At 37.9% G+C, this 24,485-nt stretch overlaps 2 protein-coding genes across 2 annotated transcripts; one reads left to right on the forward strand and one right to left on the reverse strand.

Moving 5' to 3' along the window:
• Positions 1–601: 601 nt before the first annotated feature.
• On the reverse strand, positions 602–8,722 carry LOC115230829 (zinc finger protein 85-like). Its single transcript, XM_036499836.1, has 5 exons — positions 8,718–8,722; positions 7,696–7,871; positions 7,444–7,611; positions 6,914–7,359; positions 602–1,699 (listed from the first exon to the last, which is right to left on the reverse strand). Exons 1-5 carry the CDS (start codon positions 8,720–8,722, stop codon positions 1,454–1,456), a joined length of 1,041 nt encoding a protein of 346 aa, XP_036355729.1. The 3' UTR covers positions 602–1,453.
• Positions 8,723–17,124: 8,402 nt separating this feature from the next.
• On the forward strand, positions 17,125–24,266 carry LOC115230830 (zinc finger protein 708-like; the record flags this gene model as incomplete). The annotated part of the gene is made up of 4 exons (XM_036499837.1): positions 17,125–17,227; positions 18,101–18,310; positions 23,533–23,828; positions 23,913–24,266. Coding segments are annotated over exons 1-4 (963 nt in total), but the record flags the coding sequence as incomplete, so codon positions are not given.
• Positions 24,267–24,485: the final 219 nt, after the last annotated feature.

Consider the following 24,485-nt stretch of genomic DNA (forward strand, 5'->3'; position numbering starts at 1 on the left):
TTCTATCACCAAGCAAGTGTGCATGCATGTTTGTGCTTAGGCTTAAGGTCTTAACCTGGGGCCACAACATGGATGACTTAAGGCATGCGTGCACGTCATCAGCCCTGCTCCCTTTAGGAAAGACAGGAAGGATTTGCACACTTCTTTCTGAGTCTTTTCTTCCTCTTCCCACCTCATTCCTAACCTTATCTTCTTTTCTTTCTCCCACTTTTTCTCTAATAGCTGAAAGTGTTATTGACAGGCTAAGTAACATAATGACATGCAGAATTATTATAAGATCACCTTTCTCTACTTCTTCTTCACTCCTCCATCCCTATCATGCCTACTCCACTACATAACAAAAGTATACCAGTTGGAGAGAGAGAAGCTGGTTATATATTTATATATATCTATCTATTTATATATATATATATAGGGAGAGTTTACGAAAAAAACAAACAGTTGTATTAGTATAGTGCTCAGGAATAGAAAAAGTCTTTTACGTTTCGAGCCTTTGCTCTTCTACAGAAAGGAACACAGAAAAAACGAGGATATATACACATATTATTTTTGCATTAAGTTTGGTTATTTTTTTTTACAGAGTAATTAAATATCACATAAGGAGACTGGATAAAAGTTTGATATCATTTATTCAGCATTACATGTGTTTCATTTCCTAATAGGAATCACAAACTTTTAGATGAAGAGAAAACATGTAAAATATTTCCTATAAGAAATTCTCCAGACATACATATGTGTGTGTGTACGCTTGTCCAGATGTGATGTTTGTAAATGACCGTCATACAAATGCAGTTGGTCATTTCCAGTCTTCTGTGTCGAATACGTCTCACCATGGAAAACGTTTCCTTGCTTGGAAACATTTGGGGATTGGCAACAGGAAAGGTACCCGGGTGAAGAGAATCTCCATCAATGAAGTCCGTGTGATAGACAGAAGCATGAATAACTGAATTTTAAAGGATGATGATTTACCACAGATACGACAGTGATATGGTTTCTCCAGTGTATGAATACACTTCTGTTTAGTTAGGCAACTACTAAGAGAATGATTTACCATACATGGCACAGTGGTATTCCTTGTCTCCTGTATGGGTATATTTCTGAATATCTAAGCCAGTGCTTTTCAACCTTTTTGCTGCAGTGGAACCACAGGGAAACATTCCAATGGCTCGAGGAACCCCTGTGCAATAATTTAATTGTCTTATGCACACATATCTGCACAGGAGAATTAAAAATTACTGTCGATTTTAGCATTTTTGTAACTTCTTGCGGAACCCCTGGACCGTACTGGCGGAACCCTTAGGTTCCACGGAACTCTGGTCGAAAACCACTGATCTAAGCAGTAAGTACAAGAGAATGATCTACTACAGACATGACATTGATATGGTTTCTCCTCTGTATGAACCCATGTTGAGTAGTTAAGTTACTTCTTTGATAGAATGATTTGCCACTGATATCACGGGGAGGTTTTCTCCACTGCATGAATACGCTTGTGTCTAGTTAGGAAACTGCTAACAGAGAATGATTTATCACAGATGTCACAGTGATATGGCTTCTCCCCTGTATGAACCCTTGAGTAAGTAGTAAAGTTACCTCTGTGATAGAATGATTCACCACAGATATCACAGGAATATGGTTTCTCCCCTGTATGAATACGTTTGTGTTGAGCTAAGCTACCGTTTTCAGAGAAAGATTTACCACATAAATCACAGTGATATGGTTTCTCTCCTGTATGGATACATTTATGACGAGTTAAGCTACTGCCAACAGAGAATGATTTACCACAGATATCACAGGGATAAGGTTTCTCTCCTGTATGGATACATCTGTGTTGAGCTAAGCTACCATTTTCAGAGAAAGATTTACCACATAAATCACAGTGATATGGTTTCTCTCCTGTATGGATACATTTATGACGAGTTAAGCTACTGCCAACAGAGAATGATTTACCACAGATATCACACTGATAGGGTTTCTTCCCTATATGAAGCTGTTTGTGAGTAGCTAAGCTACCTCTTCGACTGAATGATTTACCACAGATATCACATTTGTATGGTTGTTCCCCTGTATGAATTTGTTTGTGTTGACTGAATTTACTTTCTTCTAGGAATGACTCTTTGCAGATGTCACAGTCATACGATGATTTTCTTAATTCTTCAGACATCTCTTCAAGAAAAATAAAATGAATCCTTAAAGTTTTACACTTCAATAAATTTTCAAAAATATTTCTCTTCCCACCAAAATATATTGATATTTTTCTTCTTTTTGTTTTTATAGTTTATTCCAAACAAATATCACTTTTCTTCTAAATGTGATCTTAATATTTAGAAATGCTACAAATACCTTTGTAAATCCATCAAAGTATATTTAAAAGAGAAAATTATCTCTTGCACATTTCAGACACAGAAGTAAAGAAATGCTTTCTCTCTCTCAGAGGAAATATTTTACTGTAACTCAGCAATGTTTTCTAGAAGCAGGATTATACGTTTGTAGAATATCTTTGCAGAGTCTTTCAAACATGATACATATTGATGATTCTTTAAAAGTAAAAGATACTTTTTAGCCAATTTCATGTGATTTTTCTGAAAGAATAGAAAAAATAATATAAGACAAGTATGTTTAAAAGGCAGATATTCAAAAGTGCAAATTTACGACATTTCTGTTTTCATAAATTGTAGAAGTAATTCTTTATCTGAACTATTAAATTTATCCCATCTCTCTGTTTTCAAGAGGTTTATATCACAGACATATCTATCGTAATAACACCTCCTGGACATTGCGTCTGTCCTAGACACACACCAATATACATGTCAATGACACTAGATATCTGATGGTTTCACCTCAGTCATGTGTCGTATTAACACAGCTTTGTTTGGTAACATAGACATCACTCCTCCTCTGCCTCATTCTGTACATTCGTTAATACACAAATACATAGATACGGGCAGCTTAATGTCAATATTTTGTTGAGGATGAAACAGGGAGAAAAGTCAGTAAAGAATCAACATTCTTTTCTACTCTAAGGCACAAAGCTCGAAGTTTTTGAGGAAGGGCCAGTCAATTAGATTGATCCCAGTACACAACTCGTACTTAACTTATCGACCCCGAAAGGATGAAGGGCAAAATCGACCTTGGCGGAATTTGAACTGAGAACGTAAAGACAGACAAAATACTGCTAAGCACGTTATTTTGTATTTTTATCCGTGCTATCTTTATTGTTTTTACGTACTTTTGAAATTTTTTTTCGAGTAACATCGTCCGTTTTTCCGTCACCGTGTTGTATACTTTCGAGGTTTTCTTCCAAGGAATCTAATGCGATTGGCTTAGATTTCCCTTGGCGGGCTGCCCAGATTGGAGCAATCTCAAGATTAATCAGCCGAAATTGCGAAGATGATCTGGTTCTTGACTGATGACTGAGATCTTCGAAAGTCCCGTCTATGTGTTTTTTTGTCGTCTTCAAAATGTTTCACGTTCTTGTCCCAGTTTGTGTTTTTTTAACGTTTACCTATATATGTATATATATATATATATACATATATACATATATAAACACGGTAGAAGTAAAGACCTGAACCCTTCGAAGGGATGTTTAGCATCAAAGTTCCTGAGGAAAATCCTAATTTGTAATTTCAAAAGGATTATATTTTCCTCAAAGTTACGAGGGAAAAACTCGGATCTTGTGAATTATCCGACGTCCTCTCCCCACCCCCTTGGAAAAGGTTTTCCCCACAAATTTCTATATAATCTTAATCTATACCGTCTGAATGGTATTTATATAAAATTTCATTTTTAAAAACTCATTTTGAAGTTATGAGGGAAAAGCATTGGATCTTGTGAATTTTCCGAAGGCCTCACCCCACCCCCGTTGCTTTCTGGGCCTTTTTGTTCTCATATTCGTTCCCTACCCTCTTTTTTTTTACACCGGTTCCACTTTTTTCTTTCCATTTCGTTCCCGGGTAATAATGTCAACATACAAGGATGTATATAAAGCTAATTCCGTAAAAATCTATGTGTATATGTTTATATATATATATTGTATGTATTTATACATGCATAAGTTTCGAAAGATATTAGAATAACGAAATAAAAGTCAGTCATAATAACAGATCTCCCCCAAATCTATTTCCTTAATTTTTAACGGCGATAGTAAAGAATATGTACACCCGGTCTTTAGGGTTGGTTTTAGTTAGGCCGAAAACGGGTGGTGGACTCGTTCTTTACCTCCGACATTTTTAAACCGTTTCTAGCACGCATAAAAATTTTGGCCCATATTTTGGCAATTTGGATTTTGAAGTATTTAAAACAAGGTAAAAAAGAAACGAATTCAACTCCTTCGTTTGCAAATTTTGGGGCGCTGTGGAACCCCACCAAAGACTATTGAGGCACGGCAGCAAGGTTACAGCGTTATAACGGGTGGTGCGCTGGAACAAACCAAGCACCCTCATGAGGTTCACCAGTTAAAACTAGGAATTAAAAAAGAAAAACAGTGGAAAGTTTTGGAATTAGGATGGAGGGAGTTGGTTAAAAAATTTTCTTTTATTCTTTCTTTTGCATAATCGTATTAATTCCATTAAGCAGAAGACAAACGAAAAAATTTTAAACTTCGTATCCTGGTAGAATCTGTTTATAAAACATCTTTTTCTCTTGGCTTTATTGAGAAAATTCTACAGTTTGTAAGATATTTGTTGTTTTTTCTTCAATTTCTGCAATTTCAACCAATCAATGAAATCTATTGAGTTAAAAAAACATTCTGTGCCGTATGAATATGTCCCTCGTTTAAGAAACAGAGTGGGGTTATTTACATTTGTGAAGAAAAAAAGATACCCTTCCCACCACCCCTAAAACAGATTGAAATGCAATAGATCGATACTAGGGTCATAATTATGGGTGACAATTTCATATGACGCCGCTAGAAAAAACTGCCTGTCAAACAGAAAAGATCCAATATTTGTTCTTACAAGCTTCGTGTGCATGTGAAATCTCGTTTTCTTCTTTTACAGATTTTACCTACACATATGAACAATGGCCCAGCAACAAAATTTGCTAATGGAGTGCAAACCCAGGTCCTAATTTTTTAAATGAAAAATGTGGATTTTTCCAATGTTATCACATGTCATACACAACACTGCATTTGCCATTACCCTCCTCCCACAGACACCACATGGATCCACCTTACTCACCAACACTTCTCCTTCCACCCCACTCACTATCACCTTTCTCTCCCCAAGGTTTACCTTCAAACCCTTGCTTTCAAATGCCTCCTTCCATTTCCAAAACTTCTCTCTCATCAGAACAAGGTCATCTGCATACAGTATCTCTATTTACAGTCTCTTTCTTGCATTCTCCTTCTCCACATCAACCACTATTGCAAACAACAATGGTGACAACACAGATCCCTGATGCACACCAACTTTCACCACAAACAAGCTGGTTACTATATATATATATATACCGTAAATCCTCGAGTATAGTCCGCCCTTGAGTATAACACCTAAACCTTGTGTATAATACACACCCCTTCTCTAACTTGAGTCGTACGTAATTAAGCCAGCAGCACCTAGTCAAACAAACACTTCCACGCATGCGTAATAAAATAATGGTGATGTTTTTAACTGTTATATGGGAATGTAAATATGTTTGCAAATTGTTTTTGTTACATGTTATTCTGTGTTCTGAATACTTTTATTTTAATAAATGTTGCTTATTGCAAGTTATGGATGATTATTTTATGACTTCATTGCTTTCAGGCTTAGCGTAAGGCATTTTCGCGCCCGACATCACAAAATGTGTCTGAATAAGCATTGCCTGACAGCAAATAGAGACTCGGACATTGCTTAGAAAATATTTTTCATTTTTAACCTCGTATATAGTACGCACTAGGGATTTTGACCGATAAATTTTGGGAAAACAATGCGGATTATACTCAAGGATTTACGGTATACATATATATTATTTTTGTGGGTGGTTTGGATGATGTTTTTTGCAGAGTAATTACATAACACATAAGGACAGTGGAGAAAAGTTTGATATTATTTATTCAGCATTACATGTGTTTCATTTCCTAATAGGAATTAGAAACTTTTAGATGCGTAGAAAACATGTAAGATATTTCCTATAAGAAAATCTTCAGATACACATAAGTGTTTGTGTGTGTACCCTTGTCGAGATATTATGTGGTGTCTGTAAATGGCCATCATGACCGTCATACTTGTGTAGTTGTTCATTTCCAGTCTTCTGTGTAAAATATGTCTCACCAGGGAAAATATTTCCTTGCTTGGAAACAGGGAAGGTATCAATGAATTCAATCTGATCCATAGAAGAATGTAAAAGTGAATGTTAAATGATGAGGATCATCATCATCGTAGTGATATGGTTCCTCTTCTGTTTGAATTCATTTATGTTATAATTGATCATTATCAGATATCTTAGGGTATGGCATATTCTTCATATTAACAGGACTGTGTATAATTAATTCACCATTTTGAAAGAATGATTCAAGTTTAACATCAGTGATATGTTTTCCTTCCTCAGTCAATGCTCTTTCGATTCAATAATGGATGATTTCATGTCAAAGATTTACCATAGATGTCACATTCATATAGTTTCTATATTCTGTGGATGTCTTTATAAGATACGTCCTTTGTCCTTCTGAGGAAATGTTATACAACAAATATCACCATGTTACGGACCCACTTCATAAGGAAAGACGTGTTTAAATCAGAAATGATTTTGTGTAAATGATTTGCCACAGATATCACTGTGAATTGATTTTTCTTGAGTGTGAATGCATTTGTGTATAGTTAAGTGACTGTTTCCAGAGAACATCTTACCATAGATATCACAGGGGTATGGTTTCTACCCTGTATGAATACGTCTGTGTTCAGTTAGGCTATGGCTTTCTGAGAATGATTTTCCAGATATCACAGGAATATGGCTTCTCTCCTGTATGAACCCGTTTGTGAGCAGTTAAGTGACCGCTTTGATAGAATGATTTACCACAGATATCACAGTGATATGGTTTCTCCCCAGTATGGATACGTGTGTGTTCAGTTAAGCCACTGTTTTGAGAGAATGATTTACCACAGATATCACAGTGATATGATTTCTCCCCTGTATGGATACGTTTGTGTCTAGCTAAGTTACTGTCACTAGATAATGATTTACCACAGATATCACAGCGAAATGGTTTCTCTTCTGTATGAATACGTTTGTGAGTAGTTAAGCTACCACTATGAGAGAATGATTTACCACAGATATCACAGGAATATGGTTTCTCACCTGTATGGATACGTGTGTGTTTAGTTAAGCTGCTGCTTTCTGAGAATGATTTACCACAGATATTACAGGAATATGGTTTCTCACCTGTATGAATACGCTTGTGTTTAGATAAACTGCTGCTTTCAGAGAATGATTCACCACAGATATTACAGGAATATGGTTTCTCACCTGTATGAATACGCTTGTGATTAGTTAAGCTGCTGCTTTCTGAGAATGATTTACCACAGATATCACAGGAATATGGTTTCTCACCTGTATGAATACGTTTGTGTTTAGTTAAGCTGCTGCTTTCTGAGAATGATTTACCACAGATATCACAGGAATATGGTTTCTCACCTGTATGAATACGCTTGTGTTTAGTTAAGCTGCTGCTTTCAGAGAATGATCTTCCACAGGTATCACAGGAATATGGTTTCTCACCTGTATGAATACGCTTGTGAGTAGTTAAGCAGCTGCTTTCTGAGAATGATCTTCCACAGATATCACAGGAATATGGTTTCTCACCTGTATGAATACGCTTGTGTTTAGTTAAGCTGCTGCTTTCAGAGAATGATCTTCCACAGATATCACAGGAATATGGTTTCTCACCTGTATGAATACGCTTGTGTTTAGTTAAGCTGCTGCTTTCAGAGAATGATCTTCCACAGATATCACAGGAATATGGTTTCTCACCTGTATGAATACGCTTGTGTTTAGTTAAGCTGCTGCTTTCAGAGAATGATTCACCACAGATATCACAGTGATATGGTTTCTCCCCTGTATGAATACGTTTGTGAGTAGTTAAGTTACTGCCAACAGAGAATGATTTACCACAGATATCACAGTGATATGGTTTCTCCCCTGTATGAATACGTTTGTGTTGATTGAATTTACTTTCTTCTAAGAATGACTCTTTGCAGATGTCACAGTCATATGATGATTTTCCTAATTCTTTCGACATCTCTTCAAGAAAAATATAATCAATCCTTCAAGTTGTAAAGATCAACAACTTTTCAATACTAATTCTCCTCTCACCAAAATTTATGGATATTTTTCTTCTTTTTGCTTTTATAGTTTATTCCAAACAAATATCACTTCTCTTATATTTCTTCTAAATGTGATCAATGCCAATATTTAAAAATGTTGCAAATACTCTTTGGAAATCTATCAAAGTATATTTAAAAGAGAAAATTATCTCTTGCACATTTCAGACACAGAACTAAAGAAATGCTTTCTCTCTCAGAGGAAATATTTTACTGTAACTCAGCAATGTTTTATAGAAGCAGGATTATACGTTTGTAGAATATCTTTGCAGAGTCTTTCAAACATGATACATATTGATGATTCTTTAAAAGTAAAAAGTACTTTTTAGCCAATTTCATGTGATTTTCTGAAAGAATAGAAAAAATAATATAAGACTTAAAGCATGTTTAAAAGGCAGATATTCAAAAGTGCAAATTTACGACATTTCTGTTTTCATAAATTGTAGAAGTAATTCTTTATCTGAACTATTATATTTATCCCATCTCTCTGTTTTCAAGTCTATTTATCCCATCTCTCTGTTTTCGGTCTTTTGGTAACAGTGTTCCCCAATCTGGAAAGTAATTATGCAGACATCAATTGGCTCGGTGAAAGAACCATCCTGGCCCCACAAAACGTAGGTGTCAGTGCTATCAATGACCAGCTCATATGACGAATTCCGGGTGAGGAGTACATCTACAAATCAATTGACCGGACGTCTGACCCCGAAGGCATTGTCATTTACCCTAACGAGTTTCTCAACTCATTGGAGCTAGCAGGGCTTCCACCTCACATTGTTAGGCTAAGGGTTGGATGCCCAATTAGGCTAATCAGAAACTTACTTCCGCCTAAACAGTGCAACAGGACCAACTTAGTAATCAAGTCCCTTACGCCCCACTTGACTGAGGCCACCATTGTTACAGGGTGCAGGAGGGGTGAAAGTGTTTTCATTTCAAGGATGCAGCTTTATCCCCCCACGGTCAGACATGCCGGTCAAGTTCTGCAGATTGCAATGTCCGGTGAGACCATGCTTCACCATGTCCATCAACAAATCCCAAGGCCAAACACCATCGATTTCGGGTTATCCATTCAATGAGGATAATTAATTGGCTAAAATTGGCTACACCCCATTTTCAACCATAACTTTTACCAATTTTGACATATTTTGCTCAAACTCGATGCCAGCATTACTTAGGACTCATGGGATCTTTGAATGCTTTATGTTCTCAAAAAAAAAAAACCATTAGTAGAAATAATCGATAAACTGATTCCTTATGGTATTTCCCAATCAAATTGCCTGCGATCCCAATTTCAGCAGATTTCGCACGAATGTGATGTCCTTGTCACTTATTTTGGTTTGAAATAAATCACTTCATCACTTAATGATCCGAATTTAATACCGAGCAACTCAAATATATATCAGTAAAGCCGTTGATATTTCAAGACAACAGTTAGTTCCCTTGAACTTTCATCTGCGTTTTGAGAAATTTGCTGCCTTTTGTTGAGAGAGTTCGACTTTTTGCTCATCGTTGTTTGTTGTTAATTGTTAATTGAACAGTGCCCGTTGTGTAACGGTAATTTTCGCCCTACGGGGCACAAAATTCTCTGTTTAAAATTGTTATTACCTTCGAGGTAATTTTTGAAACATTTTTGAGAAATGGATTTCGACTTGGCGTCGAAGAATGATTTTCCCGCGATGGGAACAAGTGAATTAAAGGACACTGAAGTAAAAAAACAGTCTTTTTCGGCCGCGGTAGGCGGAACCATGATGGACGTTGAATTCAAGATCGAACAACTATTCGAATTTCGGAACTTAGTAAAAATAGAAGGAAACGAAATCAAACTTGTACCGCCGCAAGCGAAGGTACAGGAAATAAAGGAAAAGACAGTTATATACAAAGTGTATAGCTACAAAGAAAAAAATATCATGGACGTCAGAAACGAGATAGTCGAAAAGTGCTTGTCCCCGGTGTGGGACAAAATTCGCCATGTCGTTCGAGGAGCTCGCAGCGCTACTGTTGAAGCACATTTTGACTCGGCTGAGGTAGCAAGAGAGGTGTCATCAATGACCCTGAAAAATGATGATATCATGTTGCTACCCTCGTATATGGGAAAAAGAACAGCTAAACTGCTGGTAGAGGACATACCGAGAGGGTATGACAATGTGGGTAGCAGCGGCGGTCCTGCACAATGTAGAGCGGGAAGTTTCGATTCTGCAGATGAGAAGGAAAGAGGAGGTACGCTGGAAGGGACAGACGCTGGAATTCCTCGTTCAGGCAGAAAACAAGATATTGGAGAACCTGCCCGATAGGATATTTAACGAAGATGGAACGTCCATGAGAGTGTCAGTGGAGGGACGCAGACCTAGGTGCTTTAAATGTGGCGAAAAGGGTCACGTCCGCTTGAACCGCTTAAAAAAAAAGAAAACCAACGAAGCCCCTCCTCAAAGTGCTTCAAACACTGAAGGGGAGAAGGCGGAAAAAGAAAACAAGACGACGACAAGCAAAGAAACAGAAACGGAGGATTGTATCGTACAAATGGATTACACACAGGTGACACACAAAAGAAAAAAAGATAACACCCTGGACTCCCCTCCCCAAACAAGGAAAAAATCAGCAAGCACTGCAGACATACACACAAAGCAAATTCCCCAGCCCTACCCCCACGGCACTGTATTCATTGGAAAACAGTTCGCCAAGCCCCTCCCCATAAAACAAGATGTGTAAAAGTCTTTAAAAAAATGATAAGATCATTGCTTTTGATGAAAAAAACGAAAGGGTATATAAATACTATAAATTTTCAAAATTTAAACTATTTAGCAAGGCTACAGACATAAAAGCAACCACTCGCTTCGCAAAAATAAAGGAAGACGAGTGGAAGGAGGAAATACTACAAGAACATCTAAAGAATAGACTGATAAGAGACGTAACAAAGGAAGTACTGGAGGGTAAACTTGTTATAACGCCGGCAACCACACCTACCCAGAGCCCGGTGGCAACGCCGGTTAAGAGCCCTGCAGCTACGACCACAAGGGAGGAAGAAGGGGAAGCGGGCAGATTTAAACTGTCATGCTCCCTTTCTCAACCGTAAGTTCATTTATTTTTCTTTCACCGACAATGGCTAAGCTGGGTTGTGTGAATGTACGTGGAATGGGGACGAAATGGAAACAAATTTGTTTCCTGAACGACCTCACGACACATGGAGTGGACATAGCTATTGCAACCGAGTCCAAGATGAACGAGGCCCAAACGTTCTCACCTCTTCTAAATGGGTTCGAGAAATTAATTTCTCCTAGCTCGATGAGCCGAGCGTTCCACAGTGGACGTGGAGTAACAACGACGGCTCACACAGATCGTATTTAGATAGGATATTTATTAAGAAAAGAGATAAGGATACGTTTAGTTGTCCACAGTTTCACATTGTGCCTTACACGGATCACAAATTTGTGACGTGTAGGATGCAATTAGACAAGTGTCATAGACAGGGACCCGGTACTGGAAGCTGAACAAGGCTATTTTGAATTGTGAAGACTTCCGTACCCGGATTAAGGTGTTAGTACAGAGGGCATTGTGTGGCACCATCATTAACAATAGATGGTGGCACTCCCGCAAAAGAGCCATTCGTTCAGAGTCCATTAGATTTAGCAATCAGCTAAGGTTAGATAGGTCTAGGATAGAGGACGATTTAATTAAGAATCTAAACGAGGCAATGGAAGCTGGCTCTGCATCCGGAGTGATGGCGGCAAGGACGGTATTGTACCGTCACCTTAACTCCAAACACGAAGGTTGCAGAGTCAGAGCTAAGCTACGCGCTGGGAAACGAGAAGGTATTAACGTTGCCGGATGGGCCCGTCGAGTGGAGAGTCAGAGAGGTAACAAAGCCTCAATCAAGTCTTTAACTGACGAACAGAGACAAAAGATCTATGGACAGGAGGAGATGCAAAAGTTTCTTCACCAGCATTTCACCCGCGTGTTCGGGGGTGGTGTGGCGCCGGAGCGGGGGAGGACCTTAAAGGACTTCCTGGCCGGCGGGCCGCAGCTCTCGGGGCGTGAGGTGGAGTGCTGTGAAGAAGCGATCACTCCCGCGGAGATAGAGGGGATACTGGCCGGATGCGCCGGGGAGAAGTCGCCGGGGTTGGATTTGCTGCCCTACGAGTTTTACCAAAGTATGCCGGACTTGTTCGGGGGAATATTGGCAGGCGTCTACACGAACTGGCAGCAGAATGGGAGAATTCCCAGTTCTGTAAGCCGGGGAGTGGTGACGCTAATCCAGAAAGACCTGAGCAAGGGGGATAACATTAGTAACTACAGGCCCATAACTCTACTTAATGTAGAGTTAAAGATTTTGGCCAAGGTGTTGGCAAAAAGGTTGACGGTTGTCGTGGAGAAACTTGTAGGGAGAGCACAGACATGTGCAATTCCAGGCAGGTCGATCCAGGACAATCTTCACCTTATACGCTACACCTTAGATAGGGTGGGTAAATTAACCGGCAAGGGCAGGGTAATGGTCCATTTAGACCAAAGTAAAGCGTTCGATAGGGTAGACCATGAGTACCTGGCGACGGTCCTCGAAGCGGCTGGACTGGGCCCTGAATTTCGCGGGTGGATCTCCGCTATGTATAGCGGCATCAAGTCCACCGTCCAGATAAACGGTTACCTAACGGAACCGTTTTCGATCGAATGTTCAGTTCGTCAAGGGTGCCCCTTGTCACCACTTTTGTACGTGTTGGCTCTTGAGCCATTGCTGCGAAAGTTGGAGAGGTTGGGAAGTAACTCGAATGAGATTGGAGGTGGGAGAACGGTTACTGCTTATGCGGATGACGTCACCCTCATCGTGTCCAATGAGGCCCAGCTACCTTGTGTGGAAGAGGCTATCAGAGGATACGAGGCGGTGGCAGGAGCAAAGGTTAACAAGGACAAGTCGGTTGGCTTGCGCCTCGGCACCTGGAGGAGCAAGTCGATATCGTCCAGTGTCGTGGGACACTGGACGGATGGCCCTGTTAAGTTGCTAGGAGTTTGGTTTGGGCCAGACTCCCAAACGGAGAGGAACTGGAGTGAGGTGACGAGCAAGGTGGAGGCCATAGTAAGGACCTGGTCCGGAAGGTTTCTGTCCTTGAAAGGAATGGCGGAGGTGGTACAGATGTTCATTGCATCTGTAATCACTTACCGCCTGACCGTCGTCCCTTGCCCCGATTCATGGCTTAGCAAGTTGGGGCGAATCCTTTTCCGCTTTTTGTGGAAGGGAGGAAAGCCACTTGTGAGGCGCTCCGTTTGCTGCCAGGAACCGTTAAAGGGTGGGTTAGGAATGCCTTGGCTGATGATGCGCAGACATGCGTTGAGGCTGAAGCATCTCTGGCACCACCTGGAGGGTGATAAGGTGTGGAGTCCGCTGGCAGGGGAATTTTTCCCGAGACCGGCCTCCTTAGTGAATTTTAAACCCGCTCGCATCAAAAGATGGAAACTGACTTTATGGCAAAAGGAGTGCCGACAGGCACTCACGCTGATCCACAAGGCGGGCAAGGCCGGCTGCGGAAATACCACCTCGGTATTTTATAGAAGACTGGTAGAGGCAAAGAACGACGACGTCCTAGGAGGGGCTCTGGGGTTTGACGAAGACCAGCTTACCAACCTGTTTAAAAAGACTTTCAGGACGGGGTATTTGGATAATTTCCAAAGATCCCTGGCCTGGCAATGCTATAGGAATGCTTTACCTGTTCGCGAGAAGTTATCGCGGCACGGAATTTCAGTGCCACCGACGTGTCCAAGGTGCGAGTTGGACGATGAAACCGTCCAGCACGCTTTTGTACACTGTCGGAAGTTGTCCGACTTGATAAGTTACGCAGAACACGTGTTATCGCATGTGGGACGAGTACAGCTGTCGGCTGAGTCTATGATTAAGATGATACCGCCAACTGGACTCTCGAAGGAAGGTGAGGCATGTTTTCACTGCACGGTTGCAGTAGTAAAAGAATGCATGTGGCGAACAAGAATGGAAGGAGTCGCGATAGGATCCTTTGTCTCGGGCCCCGGCTTGCTCACTTACTTCAGATATCATCTGAAGAGCAAAATGGGGCTGGAAAAGAGGATCTTACCACGGGGTGTGTATGAGAAAAGATGGAAGTAAGTGGAAAAAAAGGTGGGTGTCAGAAACCCAGCTTAACTATGGAGGGAGGAGAGGAAACAAAAGCTGCGGGGCCTTATAAATTGCCGGGGTTTAAAACTTCGGTAAGATCGAAAGTTTATGTAATGTTATAATATTCTATTGGTCATGTAAAGGACAATTTACAGACGAATTTTTTTATAATGAATAATCCAAATGTTATGGAAAATTTTTAATCGAACCTCCTAACTGTTTTTTGCATGCATGTCCTGTATTTGTCCTTCTATGTAACGATTGTATAATCATAATAAAGAAATATGGAGTTAGTTCCCCTTGTTGAGTCTTCCTAATTAAGTGTATTTCTTGTTCCTCACGCACCTTGATTGTTTGATCACTTTCACTTTCAAACTGATATTTAAGAGAAAACCCAATCAAATATATACAAATGATTGGTAATTAACTGTCTAAAGAAACAGATACAGCATTTACGATTATGTGGACCTGAAAAATATTAATTAACGTTTGTTGTAGAAACCTAGAAATTCTCTTGAAGCTGTCATTGTCCACTCTGACTCCAGTTCTCACATCTTCCTCCTTCACTCTTTCTCTCCATATCTATTACTATGTAAGTATTTATTTAAACATTTCTATTATATATGTGTCGTATTATGTACATTTATTTGTTTCGATGTGTTGAGAAAGTTAAAAGGAAAAAAAATCTCACTAAGACGAAATTATACGAAAGGCTGTAATTTTAATACTTTCATTGTGTTGTTTTCTTTTAGACATTTCATTGCACTTTTGGTTATTTTCTAAATTATTTGTAAAAGCGTCGGATCAATCCCTTGTTTAGATAACATTTATCTTTCTTTCTAACGTGTAAATTCGACAATTTCGTTAAATATGGGAAAATTACGATGTAATTAGTAAGAAATGGGGATTTTATAAAACTACGAGTGTGCACTTGAAATACTGAAACGAAAAGCAAATATCGCATCGAGAGGAAATGGCTTTTATTTGAGACGTAGGAAGTCTTTATTTCTGGTGGTTCTTCTGCATCATTAAATGTTAGAATTAATATGTTTTTCTAATTTATTTAATTTTTGTGTGTGTGGAGTGTTGCTTTAAGCACCTAATATAATCCCTCGTCACATATTTTTATTTGGGGGAATTTTCAGAAATTTTTGCGTACGAGAATTCGTTCGGTCATGCAACCAAAAAAAGAAAACAATCAACTGTGATTTATGAGCTATTTAGCTGTTATTTTTCGCACATCTCACGACCAGTATGGTAATAATTCTCTGCTTAAGTTCCTCTGGGCTTGCAGGACGAGGGGAGACATAGACTAGGACCTCCCTGAGAAAGAAATGGCAAGGTGTCAGCTCAGGTGAACGTGGCGGCCATTTCAACAGCACATTGCCTTCTTCAGGACGCGCCAAACTCTTTGGAGGAATCTGGCTTTCATTCTCCACATCAACCAATAATTTTTCCTACATTAAAATTACCCCACTAAGGATTTTGATGATGTTAGTGAGACATCAATATTATTTACTGACATTTATTCATCTTTTATGCTCAACAAAATATTAACGTTGAGCTAACCGTATATATATATATATGTATATATGTCTTTGTATATATGGCTCCCATGCAGGTGGCATGTAAAAAGTACCATTCGAGCATGATTGATGCTAGTGCTGCCTGACTTGCACCCATGCCGGTGGCACATACAAATAACCATTCAAGCATGGTCGATACCAATGCTACCTGACTGGCTCCGTGGCACATAAAAGGCAACCGCGACACGCTAAAACAGCATCCAGCTGTAGAAATCTTGCCTGATAAGATTGAAACCTTGTTCAGCCTCATGGCTTGCCAGTCCTCAGTCAAACCTCACAACCCATGCCAGTGTGAAAAGCAGATGTTAAACGATGATGATGAAGGTAGAGAAAGAGCGATGTCTGTTTTAGCAAACAACGATACAAGACTGCAATGAAAACATCAGAAATCTAGTGTCATTTATATGTATATTGGTGTGTGTGTGTGTGTGGAAGTGTGTCTATGACAGACTTTATATTCCAGGAGTTGGTATTATAATAGATGTGTCTACTCTATGATATAAACATTTTGGTAATGCAGAAATGGGATAAATTTAATAGTTCAGATAAAGAATTACATCTAAAATTTTTGAAACAAGAAATGTCGTAAATTTGCACTTTTGAATATCTGCCTTTTAAACATACTTGATATCTTGTATTATTTTCGTATTCTTTCAGAAAATCACATGAAATTGGCTAAAAAGTAATTTTTACTTTTAAAGAATCATCAATATGTATCATGTTTGAAAGACTCTGCAAAGATATTCTACAAACGTATAATCCTGCTTCTAGAAAACATCGCTGAGTTACAGTAAAATATTTCCTCTGAGAGAGAAAGCATTTCTTTACTTCTGTGTCTGAAATGTGCAAGAGATAATTTTCTCTTTTAAATATACTTTGATAGATTTACAAAGAATATTTGCGGCATTTTTAAATATTGGCATTGATCACATTTAGAAGAAATATATATTTCTTTATTAGTTTGGAATAAACTATAAAAACAAAAAGAAGAAAAATATCCATAAATTTTGGTGAGAGAAGAATATTATTAAAAAGTTGTTGATCTGTACAACTTGAAGGTTCGATTTTATTTGTTCTTGAAGAAATATCGGAGGAATACGGAACATCATCATATGACTGTGGCATGTACAAAATGTCATTTTTAGAAAAACGTAAATCCAATAAACACCAAGAAATTCATGCAGGGGAAGCACCATATCACTGTGATATCTGTGGTAAATCATTCTATCAAAGTGGTAATTTGACTAGACACAAGCGTATTCATACAGGGGAGAAACCATATACCTGTGATATCTGTGGTAAATCATTCTCTAATGGCAGTCACTTAACTCGACACAAACGGGTTCATACAGGAGAGAAACCATATACCTGTGATATCTGTGGTAAATCGTTCTCTAATGGCAGTCACTTAACTCGACACAAACGGGTTCATACAGGAGAGAAACCTTATCATTGTGATATCTGTGGTAAATCCTTCACTTCAGGAAGTACCTTGACAACTCACAAACACATTCATACAGGGGAGAAACCATATCACTGTTATATCTGTAGTAAATCTTTCTCTCAAAGCAGCAGCTTAACTAAGCACAATCGTATTCATACAGGCGAAAAACCATATCACTGTGATATCTGTGGTAAATCATTCTCTACTAGCAGTCACTTAACTAAACACACACGTATCCATACAGGAGAGAAACCATATCACTGTGATATCTGTGGTAAATCATTCACTACTGGCTGTCACTTAACTAAACACACACATATCCATACAGGAGAGAAACCATATCACTGTGATATCTGTGGTAAATCATTCACTACTGGCTGTCACTTAACTAAACACACACGTATCCATACAGGAGAGAAACTATATTCTTGTGATATCTGTGGTAAATCATTCTCTGATGGCAACTTAACGAAACACAAACGTATTCATACAGGAGACAAACCATATACCTGTGATATCTGTGGTAAATCATTCTCTCAGAACAGTGTCTTAACTCAACACAAAAATATTCATACAGGGGAGAAACCATATTCTTGTGATATCTGTGGTAAATCATTCTCTGAGAACAGTAGCTTAGCTAAACACAAACGTATTCATACAGGGGAGAAACCATATCACTGTGATATCTGTGGTAAATCATTCTCTGTTGGCGGTAGCTTAACGAAACACAAACGTATTCATACTGGAGAGAAACAATACCACTGTGATATCTGTGGTAAATCTTTCTCTGATGGAAGTAGCTTAACGAAGCACATACGTATCCATACAGGAGAGAAACCATATCACTGTGATATCTGTGGTAAATCATTCTCTCATAGCGGTGGCTTCACTCAACACAAACGTATCCATACAGGAGAGAAACCATATACCTGTGATATCTGTGGTAAATCATTCTCTGATAGTAGTCACTTGACAGACCACAAACGTATTCATACAGGGGACAAACCATATTACTGTGATATCTGTGGTAAATCATTCTCTGTTGGCGGTAGCTTAACGAAACACAAACGTATTCATACTGGAGAGAAACCATATTGCTGTGATATCTGTGGTAAATCTTTCTCTGATGGAAGTAGCTTAACGAAGCACAAACGTATTCATTCAGGGGAGGAACCATATCACTGTGATATCTGTGGTAAATCATTCTCTGTTGACAGTCACTTAACTCGACATATACGTGTTCATACAGGCGAGAAACCATATCACTGTGATATCTGTGGTATATCATTTTCTCAAAACACTACCCTAACTACGCACATACGTATTCATACAGGGGAGAAACCATATGACTGTAGTATCTGTGGTAAATCATTCTCTGTTCAAAGTAGCTTAACGAAACACAAACGGGTTCATGGAGGGGACAAACCTTATCCCTGTGGTAAATCACTCTCTGCTGGCAATAGCTTAACTCAGCACAAACGTATTCATACAGGGGAGAAACCTTATCACTGTGATATCTGTGGTAAATCTTTCTCTCAACACAGTAGCTTAACTAAACACAAGCGTATTCATACGGGGTAGGAACCATAACCTTGTAATATCTCTGGTAAACCTTTCTCTAGGAACAGTGGCTTATCTCAACACAAACGTATTCATACAGGGTGGAAACCATATACCTGTGATAACTGTGGTAAGACCTTCTCTGGAAACAGTCACTTAACTATACACAAATGCATTCACACTCAAGAAAAATCAATTCACAGTGATATCTGTGGAAAATCATTTACACAAAATCATTTCTGATTTAAAGAGAAGTCTTTCCTTATGAAGTGGGTCCATAACACAGTGATATTTGTTGTATAACATTTCTTCAGAAGGACAAAGGACGTATCTCATAAAGACATCCACAGAATATAGAAACTATATGAATGTGACATCTATAGTAAATCTTTGACATGAAATCATCCATTTTTTAATCAAAAGAGCATTGACAGAGGAAGGAAAACATATCACTGTGATGTTAAACCTCAATCATTCTTTCAAAATGGTGAATTGTTTGTACACAGTCCTATTAATATGAAAGATATAACTGTAACCTAAGCTATTTGTGCTAAATCAATCTATGAAAATGGATCAATTATTGAAATGTAAATGCATTGATACAGTAGAGGAACCACGATGATGATGATCCTCATCATTTAATATTCTCCTATTCATGCTTCTGTGGATCAGATGGAATTCATTGATGGAGATTTTCTACATCTGGGTACCTTTCTCATGACCAATCCTCACCTGTTTCCAAGCAAGGAAATATTTTACGCAGAGGACTGGAAGTGAACAACTGCACAAGTATGACGGTCATGATGGCCCTTTACGAACATCACATAATATCTGGACAAGGGTCCACACACACACACACACATGTATGTTCAAAGATTTTCTTAAAGGAAATCTTTTACATTTTCTCCCTACGTGTAAATGTTTGTAATTCCTATTAGGAAATGAAACACATGTAATGCTGAATAAATAATATCAAACTCTTCTCCATTGTCCTGATGTGTTTTTTTCTAAGGTCAAAAGAAAATTGCTTCCACTTCACCCCACCCCATGTTTTGGACCCATAAAAGGGTTTTGTAGCATATTATGAGGTCAGGGTAGTTGATTCCACACAAAAAATCTAACATTTTTTTAGTTTTTTCTTAGTGAAAATCATGCGGGAGTTAATATAGAAATTTACCATAATGTTATTTAGCCTCAAATCAAACCTGATACAGCAAACGTATCATCAAAGACATTCCAGCCTTCAGCAAACTGTCTTTTGAGGGATAATCTAGGACATTACGTACAATGGGCATGTGATTTAGATAGGGGTATACTTTGGCTGCTATTTTTAGCATATCGAGCGACCAGGCAGAGGCTCTCTCATTGGTTCGATTGCGTGATGAGATTTTTTAACACATATAGGATCTTTTCGGTTTGAACGGCAGTTTTTTTAACATAATTTCTAGGTAACTAAAAAATTTTCAACTTCGTATACTGGTAGAATGTGTTTATAAAACATCTTTCCCTCTTGGCTCTATTGAGAAAATTCTATGGTTTGTAAGATATTTGTTGTTTTTTCTGGAATTTCAACCAATCAATGACGTCCATTGAGGTAAGAAAATAATTCCTGTGCCGTATGAATATGTCCCTCGTTTAAGAAACAGATTGGGTTTATTTACATTTGTGAAGAAAAAAAGATTATCCTTCCCCCCAACCCTAAAACAGATTGAAATGCAATAGATCGATACTAGGGTCATAATTATGGGTGACAATTTCATATGACACCGCTAGAGTAGAAAGACGATGCATGTGTATTGCTTGCTCAATTCCACTTTACAACTGATATTTAAGAGAAAATCTAATTAAATAGACACATGATTGGTAATTAAGTGTCTAAAGAAACAGATGCAGCATTTTTTTTATTATGTTGACCTGTTAAATATTAATATTCGTCGTAAAAATTCTCTTGAAGCTGTCACTGTCCACTCTAACTTTTCACTCATTCAACATATTCTCATATTTTCATCGTTGACTCTCTCTGAATATATATTACTATGTAAGTATATTTCTATTGTATATGTATCATATTACGTACGTCTGTTTGTTTCGATGTGTTGAGTAAGTTACAAGAAAGAATCTCACTAAACAAAGACGAAATAGCGGAGGTAAAGGGCATCGACCGCACCTACCTTTCCCTAATTTTTTGGCGATGGAAACCCACTTTTTCAACTTCGGTGAGGCTGTTCTTTCAATACTTTCGTTGTGTTCTCCTTTACATTCAGATATTTCATTGCATCTTTCCTTATTTCCTATATTATTTGTTAACGTCAGATGGATACCTTGTGTAGATAACTTTTCTCTTTCTTCCTCACACGTAAATTCCGCGGGAAAATTACGATGTAATTTCTAAGACATACGGAATGTATAAAAATACGAGTGTGCACTTGAAATACTGAAACGAAAAGTAAATTTTGTATATACAAGAAATGGAACGGATTTTATTTAAAACCTAGGAAGTCTTTATTTCCGAAGGTTCTTCTCCATCATTACAACTTACAATTAATATCTATTTTTCAAAGGAATCTTTCTTTAAGCACCCAATATAACCGCTTATCACATATTTTTATTTTGGGGAAATTTTCAGAAAATTTCTGCGTATTTCTGCTGTACATGCAAGGATTCAAACGGTTATGAAACCAACAAAGAAGGGAAAAAACCGATTGAAGAGCAGTTTAGCTGTTATTTATCGCGCACCCCACGACCACCTGATACCTTCCGAGTTTCTTTCTCACTCTTACGTGCTAATGTTTTTCAATATCTTTATTCACATAAACACATTCAATGGTCCGTTGTTGGGATTTAAGGCATTATATATGAATTGCACTCTGTGTTTTTATGTTATTTTCAATTAATTACCTAAGTTATCCTTTTCTCTCTTCGTAATACATATATATTTAAATTCAAATTACGATGAACGGAAACAAACAAACGAAGTTTGCTTTAGAAGCTTTGAGATGTCTTAGGAAGTTTAAGAAGTGATTTTAAATTCTCAAAGGCAGGATATTGCTAATATATAGCCTGAACAGGATAAGCTACCCCTATTTTGCAGAAAAGTGTTGGCGGCCGGCTATGAGACTCGAACTCACACCTCCGTGATTACGCGTCTCTGTGTTTTTCACTCACCACAATAAACAATATTTCGTTGCGAAGTAAAAAGGAAAAGAAACATTTATTGTAAGGTGTAAGAATTTAAAAATAACGAGAATAATTTAATGTTAAAACTACATCATTTGCCCCCATTGAGAAGGGTTGTCACCAATTTCCTTCTCCACCTCAACCAATAAATTTTCCTACATGAAAAATTCCCCACAAAAGATTTTGATGCTGTTAGTCATCCATACTGATTATTTCCTGACTTTTATTCATGTTTCATGTAACACAGAATATTGACATTAAGCTGCTTGTATGTGTGTATTTATATATTTATAAATGTACGGAAAGAGGCAGAGGAGGTGTGATATCTCTTTTACGACACATGACTGAGATGAAAGCATCAGATATCTAGTGTTATTGACATGTATATTGGTGTGTGTCTATGATAGACTTAATGTCCAATAGATGTTATTATACTACATGTGTCTACACCCTGATATAAACTTCTTCAAAACAGAGAGATGGGATAAATTTAATAGTTCAGATAAAGAATTACTTCTACAATTTATGAAAACAGAAATGTCGTAAATTTGCACTTTTGAATATCTGCCTTTTAAACATACTTAATGTCTTGTATTATTTTTTCTATTCTTTCAGAAAATCACATGAAATTGGATAAAAAGTATTTTTTGCTTTTAAAGAATCATCAATATGTATCATGTTTGAAAGACACTGCAAAGATATTCTACAAACGTATAATCCTTCTTCTATAAAACATTGCTGAATTACAGTAAAATATTTCTTCTGAGAGAGAGAAAGCATTTCTTTACTTCTGTGTCTGAAATGTGCAAGAGATAATTTTCTCTTTTAAATATACTTTGATGGATTTACAAAGAGTATTTGCGACATTTTTAAATATTGGCATTGATCACATTTAGAAGAAATATAAGAGAAGTGATATTTATTTGGAATAAACTATAAAAGAAAAAAGAAGCAAAATATCCATATATTTTGGTGAGAGGAGAAATATTTTTGAAAAGTTGTTGATCTGTACAACTTGAAGGGTTCATTATATTTTTCTTGAAGAGATGTCGGAAGAATTAAGAAAATCATCATATGACTGTGACATCTGCAAAGAGTCATTCTTAGAAGAAAGTAAATTCAATCAACACAAACAAATTCATACAGGGGAACAACCATACAAATGTGATATCTGTGGTAAATCATTCTCTGTTCGCAGTAGCTTAACTACTCACAAACGTGTTCATACAGGTGAGAAACCATATACCTGTGATATCTGTGGAAGATCATTTTCTGTTGGCAGCAGCTTAGCTAAACACAAACGTATTCATACAGGGGAGAAACCATATCATTGTGATACCTGTGGTGAATCATTCTCTAATGGCAGTAACTTAACGAAACACAAATGTATTCATACAGGGGAGAAACCATATCACTGTGATATCTGTGGTAAATCATTCTCTCTTCGCAGTAGCTTAACTAAACACAAGCGTATTCATACAGGTGAGAAACCATATACCTGTGATATCTGTGGAAGATCATTCTCTGTTGGCAGCAGCTTAGCTAAACACAAGCGTATTCATACAGGGGAGAAACCATATCATTGTGATATCTGTGGTGAATCATTCTCTGTTGGCGGTCGCTTAACTCGACACAAGCGTATTCATACAGGGGAGGAACAATATACCTGTGATGTCTGTGGAAGATCATTCTCTGAAAGCAGCAGCTTAGCTAAACACAAACGTGTTCATACAGGCAAGAAACGATATCGCTGTGATATCTGTGGTGAATCATTCTCTGTTCGCAGTAGCTTAACCAAACACACGCGTATTCATACAGGGGAGAAACCATACCACTGTGATATCTGTGGTAAATCATTCTCTAATGGCAGTAACTTAACGAAACACAAACGTATTCATACCGAAGAGAAACCTTATCGCTGTGATATCTGTGGTAAATCATTCTCAGAAAGCAGCAGCTTAACTCATCACAAGCGTATTCATACAGGCGAGAAACCATATACCTGTGATATCTGTGGTAAATCATTCTCAGAAAGCAGTAGCTTAACTAAACATAAACGTATTCATACAGGTGAGAAACCATATCACTGTGATATTTGTAGTAAATCTTTCTCTCAGAACAGTGGCTTAACTCAACACAAATGCATTCACACTCAAGAAAAATAAATTCATAGTGATATCTGTGGAAAATCATTTACACAAAATCATTTCTGATTTAAACAAGTCTTTCTTTATGAAGTGGGTCCATAACACAGTGATATTTGTTGTATAACATTTCTTCAGAAGGACAAAGGACGTATCTCATAAAGACAT

This window comes from Octopus sinensis, unplaced genomic scaffold, assembly GCF_006345805.1.
Source record: "Octopus sinensis unplaced genomic scaffold, ASM634580v1 Contig16482, whole genome shotgun sequence".
NCBI lineage: Eukaryota > Metazoa > Mollusca > Cephalopoda > Octopoda > Octopodidae > Octopus > Octopus sinensis.